We start from the raw sequence: 10,987 nt of genomic DNA on the forward strand, positions 1-10,987 counted from the left end.
CCTCATGTGCTGCCAGTCCTCTTAAGGTCGGGGTGCAGAAGCCCCACAATGTCACTTCTACCACATTCTATTGGTCAAAGCAGTTGCAGGGCCAGCCCAGACCCAGGGGAGGGGAAATAGACTCCATCTCAGAGGTGAGGAGTGGCGCGCAGAGAGGAATAGCTGGGGGCCACTTCTGCAGAGAGCTACCACAGAAGCATTAAATGAGACCATGCAGATAAAAGTTTAAAGTGTGACACATAATCGATCCTCAAAAACTGCTATTATTATTGTTGTTATTTCTATGACCGTGGTATCGTAATAGCCCGGCATTCCGAAACTCTAAATAGCAGGAGGTGGGGGGGGGATAGAAGAAGACTGGGTGTTGAAAGTCTGGAATTTTGTGTTCTTGTTGTGGTTTGGTCACCGAAAGTGTGTGGTCAAAGCTTTTCAGCTTCGGGAACCTCAATTTCTTCATGTTTTGGGGGTGATAACTGAGTCAGCTGCCGGGCAGGGCCGGGCAGAAGCGGAGGGACTGTTACTCTGGGTATGGCCACTCCCACAGCTGGCCTTGCCTCAGGCTTGTCGGCCCATGGGGATCGGACATCCAGAGAGCTCACGTTCCTCGCGGTCAATGGGAACCTTCCAGAGAGGAGGCAGGCGGCTCTCCTTGGAGCTTGGAATTGGCCCAGACCATCTACCTCTGCAGGATGCTGGGAGAAGTGCCTGGAAGCAAGTAGGAATGAGGAATACCCGACCACGGGTGAAGAAAGCCATATGCTCTTCCCCTTGTCCGGAGCACATTGCTTCCTCCTGGTTAGCTCCTTATTTATGGTTACTTTTTTGCTCTAAGATATAAAGTTCCTGGAGGACAGGCATCTGTGATTGTTTCCATCACTTATATGAACCCAGGCTTGTATACCAGGACTTGGTCCATGTCAGATGCTTAATAATTATTTGTTGATTGAATAAGTCAACTCCTGTGCTTCCTTTAGGCCTCAGCTCCAATATTACTTCCTTCAGGAGGTAACCAGCTTGCCCTGGTTAAGAATCCTCCAACCATGCTTCTCCTTTACTCCTAGTACCGAGGCCCAGACCTCTTCGTGGCTGCACCTCTCATTAATGGAGAGGAGGCAGTGATAGCCGAGCAGGTGGGGCTCAGGGACTCAGGAAAGGAGGCTCTAAGAGTTGGAGAGTATGTAGCATCAGTCCTGCCTGGTGCCTCAAGCTGGTAGGGTGGAAGGAAGGTGCATCATGTCCAGAGGCATGGAGTTTCCCTGGGATCCCTCGGTGGCACCTGGATGACCTCCGAAGACTGGCAGGGAGTGTGACGACTCCAGAGCAGAGTTCAGAGTCACTGCCCAAGAAGGTCAGGAGGGAAAGGCCCTTGCAGAGCCCCTGGGCCAGCCCTCATTGGATATGAGTTCAGGGCACCTTGAGCCAGGGGTGGGAAGGATGGCAAGGGTGGTGGGGAGTGGGGAGAGGCAGAGGCCAGTCAGAGTCAGATATACGGGACTGGTAAGCTACATTCAAGAGTCTGGGCTTCATCCTGAGGGCCGTGGGGACCCGCTGAAAGGTCAGATTTGTGTCTTATAAAAACCTCTGGCTGCTGTGTTGTGTGGGTTGGAAGGGGAGAAGAGCAGCGCTCCAGCCAAGGTGGTGGTGGCTGCAATGTGTGTGGTGGCCGTGGAGAGAGAGGAAAGAGTCAGATTAGGGGGTTACTTAGGAGGTAGAAAAGGAAAGCATTTGGGGGTTAGTTTGTATTGAGGGTGAGGGTGCAGTCGTGGGGAGATCATGGGTCTGAGCAACTGTGCTGATGATCTTGCCAGGGGACAAAGAGGAGGCCCTGGTGGAGAGAGTTGGGATGGTGAGCTCAGCTGGGAGGTCTGTTGGGTTAGAGGAGTCTCTAGGATGGCCAAGTGGAGATGCCATGTAGGACCTGGGGCAAGAGGCTCTGAAGCTCGGGAGTGAGGTCAGGCAGCAGGAGAGTCACCAGGACTCGAAAGTGTGGTTGGAGGATTTTAACCAGGAAGGCCATTAACTGTGGTGGTAACTGAAGGCCAGAGACTGATGTCATTGCCCTGGCAGTGTGTGCAGGGAGGTGAGAGAAGGGACCCGAGGCACTTGAACATTCAAGGGCAAGGTTGTCTGGGTGAGGGATGTGAGCCAGGGAGCAGGACGGCCTGGGAGCAGCTGAGAATCTGGAACAAGGCAGAACTAGACAGAACAAGGCAGTGGAAGGCCTGAGACTCAGGGCTTAGGAATGGGGAGGGAGAGAGGGCCACAGGGAGCTGGGGGGCTTGGGAGAGGGTGAGGAGCCAAGAGGGCCCTAGAGATTCTAGAAGGGAGTGAGGGAAGGTAGCAGGTGCTCCTACGACAGCTTGGGGAGATGGGTGGGAAGGAGCAGGGCCTGGAGGATGGGTGGTCAGCATGGGGGCTGAATAGGGCTGGGGCAGAGGGAGAAAAGAATAGGGTCAGTGAGAAGGGAGTCAACTGCACAGAAGGGCTGGGGCCTGAGGAGGGCTATTCCAGGCCTGGTTCTTCCTGAATGGGGTTGGGGCTTTTCCAGCTTTTCTTTCTGAGAACGCCCAGACTCTTCCTGAACAGAGGACAGGAGAGCTCAGGCCATACAGGGGGCAGAGGAGGCCTTTCAAGCCTTGCGATTGAAGCTCGGAGGTGTCTGAGGATGAGGAGTGTGTGGGGGAGCTGAGAAAGTGGGTAGATGGTGCCCTCTTACCAGCTCCGGGGCTTTCGAGGAGGCTGTCCCAGGTGTGCCTATGGGAGGTGGGAAGGATGGGCAAGAAGTGGGTGTCAAGGGTCTCATCTCCCCTTGTTTGACGGGCAGCAGTGAGCATGGGAAGGGGTGGGGTCCGACTGAGGTGGCTGTGGGCACTTTTGACAGTTGGTGCTCTGGTGCGAGTGTGTGTGTGTGTGGGGGGGGTCAGGAGGGGTGAGAGGTTAGGTGTGCCGAGAAAATGGGGTGTATGTGTGGGGGAAGGAGGCTAAAATATCACACACACACACACACACACTCTCACGGCCTTCCAGAAGACCCCATGACCTCCTTTGGTTCCCTTCAGAACCAGTCAGAGGACTAAGTCCCAGACTACCCCAGACTGACAGGCGTGACTCAGGCGCAGGGTGCTGTGAGCATGGTCAGCGCCGCCTGGCCAGGGGAGGAAGGCACTATTCGGGGTCGGGCCCTGCAGGTGTCCAGGCTGAGACCAGCCACAACTGCCCCAGTCCTCGGGCCGTCTCGCCGGGCTGTGGTGCTCAACAGTTGGTGGACACGGGCTCACTCCAAGAAAATAAGGCATCACAGCACAGAAAGTGGGTCCCCCAGTTTATTGGGAAAACAGGAGACAAGAGACCAGAGAGGCGGGGGAGGCATCCAGCAGTGCTCCTTCCAGGGAAGGAGAGCCCTTCTCTGTGGGAGGGGCCAGAGGCCAACACAGCGGAAGGGGCGGGTCCAGTCCCAGGCAGCAGCCGCTTCCGGTAGGACCAGAAGCGCGGAGGAGGGGCTGATGGGATTGAGCCGCGTGGTGTATTCTCAGAACACGAGGGGCAGAACTACCGAGGCACCGCTGTTCTCAGCTGCAGGTGGGGACGGTGGCGCGTCTGGCAGGCAGAAGGGGCTTCTCTGGCTCTCTCTTGGGGCTGCCTAACATCTCCCCAGGCCACAGGAACCCCCTCCGCAGGTGGTGGTGAGCTGGCCGCAGGGCGCGCACATTCCTGTGCTCACCGCCAGGTTCCCGCTGCAGGGGGCGCTGCAGACGCTGCCGGTCACCGGCCGGGAGCCCGACACGCAGAGGTCCCCGCAGACGACCCCGCCCCGGGAGCTGCTGACACCTGTAGAAACAGGGGCAGAGTCAGGAGGTCTGGCTGGTGGCCACCCCATCCGGGCATCTTCCTTTGTCCTCCCTGATCTGCCTAAGCCTCCAGGGAAGGACACAGAGGGCCTTCAGCTGTAGTTCTGAAAGCATGGAAGGAACCTCAGCCTGAGAGTCAGGAGCCCTGGGTTCGGAGACTAGTTCTGCTTTGTGATCTTGGGCAAGTCCCTTCCTCTTTCCTGGTCTCTGCTTGACAGCTCAGGTTTCTTCCTGAAGTGACCTGTTACTCTTTCCCCTCTCCAACCCTCTTTATGTTGTCCAGTTCTTCTGTGAGCTAACCTCAGCCTTTCCTGCTGAATGACCAACCTACTCCCCTTTCCTGGGGGAATTATTGGAAACGCTCCCCTCAGTGTTTCTATATACTCACAGCCAGAAAATTTTTGTTGCCCAACAGAAGATTTTCCTTTTCAGGGCTCAAGATACTTACAGACATTCACAGCTCCAACACCTTCACACAGCCTGAATGGGGAAAAGGTAAGAAAGGGGAAGAGAAAAGAAGTCAGAATGAGATCCTCAAATTTCCTCTGTGCTGGAATGGATCATCTCAGGTGTATTTCTAACCTATATTTATACCTTTGTATAAAAAAGTACATTTCTGGCAATTGCAGCAATGCCAGGCCACACTATTTGGCAGGCAGAGTATGGGTTGGATTTCAGCTTTTATTTGCTCCTCAGCTGGCTGTCTGTGTGCAGTGCACAGCCTGAACAACCATACGTGGCATACTTGGATTGGTTCAGCTTTAGGAAGGGGAAAGTCCTCTTGGGCAGTCACATGAGGCCAGGGTCACAGTTTGGCCAGCAACTCTACCCTTGGACAAGGTGACCTCCTAGAAACCAGGCAGGGAGTGTATCTTGCAAGTGTTCTAAACTGAGAGAATGGGTGTCCAGGTTCTCTCCTAGCAAGGAATTGTGTTCTCTGCGACTCTAGACCTCACAGTGATGCTGGCCTTCATTTTTTTCTCTGTATGCTGTGTCCAAGTTCCAGTCTTTTGAGATCTGGGATTCCAAGACCCCAGAGTCTAGCTTGGGGTCAGTTCTCAGGACTGACTAGGATATGGAGGAGTCAAAGGTGGGCAGATCTATGCAAGTATAATTCCTGGGGCGGCTGGGTTGGGCCCACCTCTGTTCCTCGCCCTCCAGCAGCCGCCTGTAGGTGGCGATCTCGATGTCCAGGCCCAGCTTGGAGTTCATCACCTCCTGGTACTCCTTGACCAGGCAGGCCATGTCCTGCTTGGCCTTCTGCAGGGCGGCCTCCAGCTCGGCCAGCTTGCAGCGGGCGTCGCTCAGAGCCGTCTCGCCCTGCTGTTCCGACTGGGTCACTGCGGCCTCCAGCTTGGTGTTCTAGGGGCCCAGAAGAGAACAAGGTGGGTGATGGTCCCGGGTCTCTCTGTCCATTTCCTGGATGTGTCCAGTCTCTCCCCGGCCCCAGCTGGGAACACCCCAAGAACAGACCTCTCCCCTCATCAGCTGAGTCTACCCCAGGGACCACAACGAGGGACTGTAGTCCTGCAGATGGGCTGGAGCGGGAATGGTGAGATCCACTGGGGACACACACTGCCTGTGTGACCCTGGGGAGGCCCCAGGAGACACTTACCTGGCACTTGGCATTCTCAACCTCAGCGGTCAGCCTCTGGATCATGCGGTTGAGCTCGTTGATCTCCTCCTTGGTGCGGCGCAGGGTCTCCCCGTGCCGGATCACCGTGGCCTTCATCTCCTCACACTGGGGGGAGGCAGAGATGCTCCTGAGGCTCAGGATGCAGTTTCCCACCCATTCAGACACCACAGACGATTGGTAAGTTGTACAGTGCTCAGCCTGTGCACCCATGCATGGCAGCCCTGCTCTACCACCCAAACTGAGAGATGTCTGTCCTCTTACCATCCCTAATAATCAAAATCCCCAGACAAAAGAGGTCTTCCCTGCCCACTGCCATGTCTAGGAGGCAGGTGTCCTATGCCCCTCACCTTGCTGCGGTACCAGGACTCGGCCTCAGCCCGGCTGCGGCTGGCGATGTCGTCGTATTGAGCCTTGATCTCGGCCACAATGCAGTCCATGTTCAGGTCCCGGCTGTTGTCCATCTTGACGATGACCGAGGTGTCTGAGATGTGGGCGTGGAGAACGCGGATCTCCTGTGGGGGTAGGGGTAGGGGAAGAAGAAGCAGCACATTATTTGGGCTTTTCCTCACGTGCCGATGCTGATGCCTATAATCTCTTTAGCCCATTTGGAGCTAAAGTCTCATGTGTGGAGCAGATAATTCTCTGATGAAATCGTATGACTTTATGGACAGGTAAGAAATTCCTTTTAGAGGAAGGCATAACCACTTTTCAAATGCTTGCTTCTGGGATATTTAGGCCCAGGTGAGTCTAGGCTGCGTTCCCCCGCCAGTAGGCTGTGGGTGCTTCCCAGAGGCCCAGACCCTGCATCAGGCCCGGGTCACATGCCCCTGGCCCGACCCCAGGAAGGAAGTCTCTCGGCTGCCAGGGAAAGCGGTTTGAGGCGGTGTGACGCTTGTGTGGGCTTCACTTCGGTTTCCCAAGTCACAGCTGTCCCGGCGGTTGCGCTCCCTTGCCTGTTTCAGTTCCCCGCTCCTCTGCCTCCCTTGTTCGCTCTCCTTGCTCCCCTGCAACCCTCCAGCCTCGAGCCTGGGTCCCCATGTCAGCAGCCCTCTGGAGGCCTGGGCAGGGGGTTGGGGACGGCCACCATGGCTGAGAGCCCCCTCACCTCCTCATAGAGGCGCCGCAGGAAGTCGATCTCCTCGGTCAGGGCCTCCGCGTTGGCCTCCAGGTCTGACTTGCGAAGGTAGGCGCAGTCCACCTCCTGTGTGGGGTTCAAGGGGCTGTGAGACCAGCTGTCCTCAGGGCCCTGTGACAGCTTGGCTGCAGTGTGGCGGGGCATGGAGGATGCGGTGGCCAGGGAGTGGGGGTGGGGCTGGGCTTCGGGCACTCACCTTCTTCAGAGCCACAAACTCGTTCTCTGCTGTGGCCCGAAGTGCGACTTCTTCTTCATACCTGAAGTGGGCGGGAAGGACAGCCTGCCTGAGCAGCTCTCAACTTGGCCTCGAAGCATGCATGCAAATGAGCTCGATCCCTGGGCCCTCTCCCTGCTTGTCCCCTTGCCGTGAAATGGGGCAGGACCCAATCAGACTGCCGGTCCAGGCCTACTGAGATACCCGGAGAGCTGAAGTACCCGCTCTCACATCACCCCTGAGCAGCTCAGTGGGGGTGGGAAGGCGGGATCTGGAAGTTTAGCATGTGCATGCTTGCGTGTGCGTGCGTGCGTGTGTGTGTGTGCGTGTGTGTGTGTGTGTGCAGAGGGTAGGGGAATGGGAGGTGTCTGTTTTTCTCACCAGGTCTGCATTTTCCTTTCTTCTGACCCCTACCCCTTGCCCCGGATTTGCAATAGGTAGTGCGGTCCCCTCTCTGTCGTTCCCCTCTTGGGCTCAGCCAACAGGAGTCAAGCCTGCCACTTCGTGGGCAGGCCGGCTCAGAGCCAGAGGCAGGGAGTATGGTGCCCTGGGAAGCTCATGGCTGAGAGTGCTACTCAAGGAAGCTGGCCAGCTGCCCCTTGAAACCAGCTTCCTATAGAGTAACAGGTGAGCACCCTCCATATCGTGTGTCACACTTATAACTGATGGCCTTTGTCTGTGATTGGGCCATGCTGCTTCCCAGCCAACTGGGAGTCCCACAGGGACAGGCATGACATCTACTGCTTGCCCCTGGATTGCTAGCACCCTTCTCCCTCGGTGTCTAACTGCGTCTGGGAGGCACTGAGAAACTGTTAGTTGAGTAAAGGTGTGAACTTGCGAAGAATGTGCAGGACATTGAAGGCTGGATTCAAAGTGACCAGGAGTGGTCATTTTTCTGGGGGCCTAAGAGAAGGGCATGGTGGACGGAGGAAAGGAGAGAACATCATTCTCTTGACCTGCTGATAGGGAGGCAAGGTGAACTCCATCCCCCTGGGGGCCAGGGCACACCCACAGGACCTGGGAGCCTTGAGGAAGGCCAGCGAGGGTAGGTCCCTCCCTATCCTCAGGCAGAGTCCCAGCCGCAGACCCAGACACACCCCTGTGCTGGGAGCCTCCTTCCAGCCCTTTCCTGGGCACTCACTTCTTCTTGTAGCCCTCCATCACTTCCTGCACGTGGTTGAGCTCTGAGGCCAGCCTCCCGCTGTCGGCCTCCACGCACTCGGCCTCCCGCCTCAGCGTCTCGATGTAGCCCTCGAACAGGGGCTCCAGGTTGCTCTCGCAGCACTTGCGGTTCTGGTAGAACTGCCACTTGGTCTCCAGCAGCTTGTTCTGCTGCTCCAGGAAGCGCACCTGCCACCCAGAGGCAGAGCCTGAGAATCTCTTCTTCCAGGATCAGGGGCAAGAGGTGGGGGCCGGGGGTGGTCCCAACACCAGGATCTGCAGGTCCCCAACTATCAGGACCCAGAGTCCTCCCTGGCGCAGGTGTTATGTCAAAACCACCCCACGGCTTAATCGGGTCACCTGGAAGTCCTTCCTGAGAGCTCACTACAGTCTTCTCTAGGCCATCGCCTGGTACCACGGACAGGGCTGAACTACGCTGAGTCCGGATTCTGCTGCTGCTTGTTAATAACATGTCCTTGGGCATCGCCTGTCACCCCCTCACGACGTGGGAGGTTCACGCTCGCCTCATTAAGAGAGTTTAATGAGCCCTGGCACAAAAGGGCGCCCGTGTGCTGGACAGCTACTAGTACTAAGTCAGGTGTGATTGTCAGTGTGCAGCTGAGTGGGCCGACCTTTTCAGAAAGGCAGACTGCAAAAGGCGAAAAATGAAGTCTGTGCCAATTATTGAATACTTACAACAACAACACAATTAGAATAATAGTCACCTGGGATATCGGTGCAGGAATGCTCTGTGGAATTGAAGGCCCAGGGATGTTACCTGACTGCCTGAGAGCTCGCAGTGGCAGAGGAAAGATTCAAACTCTGGCCTTCTGCCCCACAGGGGGCTCTTCTCTCACTGGAATGATGGTAGACTATTGGGCCCCAGGAAAATTGCACGCCCATCTCCCTGCCACCAGGCTGTCCTGGCAGGCCAGCATCCTCATCCAGATCCCTTTGTCTAGAAACTTTGCCACAACCTGGTAATAAGTCCTTTCCTATGCTATCCTTGATGTTTCATGTTGTTAGGAGTTCCAGACTTTTTTGGTCCTTCCTGGTGGGTATCTCTCTAGTGTGACTTCTTTCAAGGTTGGCTCTGGAGAGAGAGAGCCCTTGCCAGCCCCAGAACCACTTCCTAGTTGGAGTCTTCTCCCTTGTCCCCTCATGCCACTGCCACTGAATTCAGTGGGGAAGATGGCTGTGGACTTGAACTGGACACTGGCAAAAACAGACGGCTTACAGCTGCATCCCGACCATGTGCTGCTTGCGTCCTCACAAGGCCCAGAGAGTGGGGACTGTAGCTATCGCTCATCCCTGGATTTCGAGCCCCAGACACGGACCAAGCACTCTGGCCTCTGCCCAGCAGCCAAGGAACCATCTGGCAGAGAAACAGCTCTGTGTGATCTACGGCATTTCAGGCACTGTTCAGTATTACACTCACAGGCCTGCCCTTGACATAGGGAGCACTGCCTTCCCATGCAACAGCTATCTGACTTCAAATGCGTTGAATCCCCACACGGCAGCCTTGTGCTCATGAAGAGATGTTAGCTCTCAGCACTAAAGTTTCTGCCTCTACTTCCTGCTTGTAGATTTTCAGTGTGCCTTCCCCATCAGATTGGCAGCTCCTGATCCTATTCTTGTCTTTCTGTCTGTGTCCTAGCGGTATGACTGCTTCTCCTTTTGGACTGGACTGGGGGCTTCTATGGGCAAATAAATGAGTCCTGAGCATGGAAGGAATTCAGGAAGGGTGTGATCAAGGACACCCACCTTGTCGATGAAGGCAGCGAACCTGCTGTTGAGGCACTTGATCTGCTCCTTCTCCTCATGCTTCACGCACTGCGCATTGGGGTCAATCTCCAGGTTGAGGGGCGTCAGGAGGCTCTCGTTGACGGACACAGTGGTGATGCAGGGTGGGCTGGGCCCGCACACGCCGCCGGAGCGGTAGCCGAAGCTGCGGCCGCAGGAGCCGGCACGGAAGCTCCCGCAGACGCTGTGGCTGCCGAAGCCCCCGGTGAGGCCGCGGTAGCAGGAGACGCCGCGGTAGGGGGCGGCGGTGATGCAGCAGCGGCCGGGCCGGGGCCCGCAGGCCGAGATGCAGCTGAAGTTCCTGGGGCCGAATCCACAGCCCACGGTGCTGAAGCCACAGGTCATGTTGGAGATAGGAAGGTGTCTGGACAGTGGAGAAGCTGGCAGAGGACGGAGTCAGAGGCTTGTGCTCCCTGGGCTGTGGCAGGCCCTTTTATGCACCAGGGGCAGCTGGCATTAAAAGGCGCAGCATAGTGACAATAGCTGCCTTTTATTGGCTTGGCATCATCCCGGCCTCTTAAGAGCCAGCCCAGCTTGCCTCTTCAGGGTAGCTGTGTCAACAATCCGCAGCCACAGGCCTGTTTCATCTTCAAAGCTATTAACAAGCTTCCTCATTGCCTCTCCCCCTCCCATTGCTGCTGGAAGCAGAGAAAGGGAAGGGGTCCTGGAAGCATCAGTTGGGCTCCACGTGCCGACTACTGGAATGGGTGAAGTGACCTGGGCTGGAGCTTGCCCTTGGAATCCTTCTCTGGAAGGGGCATCACCACCGGGCTATGGGCCCCGGACCCGTGACCTGACCTCAGGGTGGATGGCTAGCCCATCCCCACCAGCGGGCTGCGTCCCTAACAACCTGTTGTTCTAGGAGGCTTCTCTGACTTCCTCTGTCTCTCTAAAGCATGTCCCTTTCACCACTGTCAATGTCAGCTTCTCCTGGCCTGTTCCTACCCAGAGCCTTGTCAAGGATGCCAGTGGGGGTAGAGATTTGGGAGGGAGCATAGTCTCTGCACTTTGGGTATTCCTGGGAAGATAAGTTGTGGGACGCTAGATGGGATATGGGAGAAACTGAGTCAGAGAGTTCACACGAGAACCAGGGCTATCCTCCAGAGTCCTGGGCCTCTGGCGGAGTAGAGGACAGGATCGGGAGTGTGGAATAACACAGAGCTACAGAGATGAATTAGGGAAGACTACTA

At 56.3% G+C, this 10,987-nt stretch overlaps 1 protein-coding gene across 1 annotated transcript; it reads right to left on the reverse strand.

Moving 5' to 3' along the window:
• Window positions 1–3,306: 3,306 nt before the first annotated feature.
• LOC113249645 (keratin, type II microfibrillar, component 7C) lies at window positions 3,307–10,226 on the reverse strand. The gene is made up of 9 exons (XM_026491105.4): window positions 9,759–10,226; window positions 7,975–8,183; window positions 6,816–6,876; window positions 6,590–6,685; window positions 5,832–5,996; window positions 5,464–5,589; window positions 4,990–5,210; window positions 4,297–4,328; window positions 3,307–3,828 (listed from the first exon to the last, which is right to left on the reverse strand). Exons 1-9 carry the CDS (start codon window positions 10,140–10,142, stop codon window positions 3,641–3,643), a joined length of 1,482 nt encoding a protein of 493 aa, XP_026346890.3. The 5' UTR covers window positions 10,143–10,226; the 3' UTR covers window positions 3,307–3,640.
• Window positions 10,227–10,987: the final 761 nt, after the last annotated feature.

Source organism: Ursus arctos, unplaced genomic scaffold, assembly GCF_023065955.2.
Source record: "Ursus arctos isolate Adak ecotype North America unplaced genomic scaffold, UrsArc2.0 scaffold_26, whole genome shotgun sequence".
NCBI lineage: Eukaryota > Metazoa > Chordata > Mammalia > Carnivora > Ursidae > Ursus > Ursus arctos.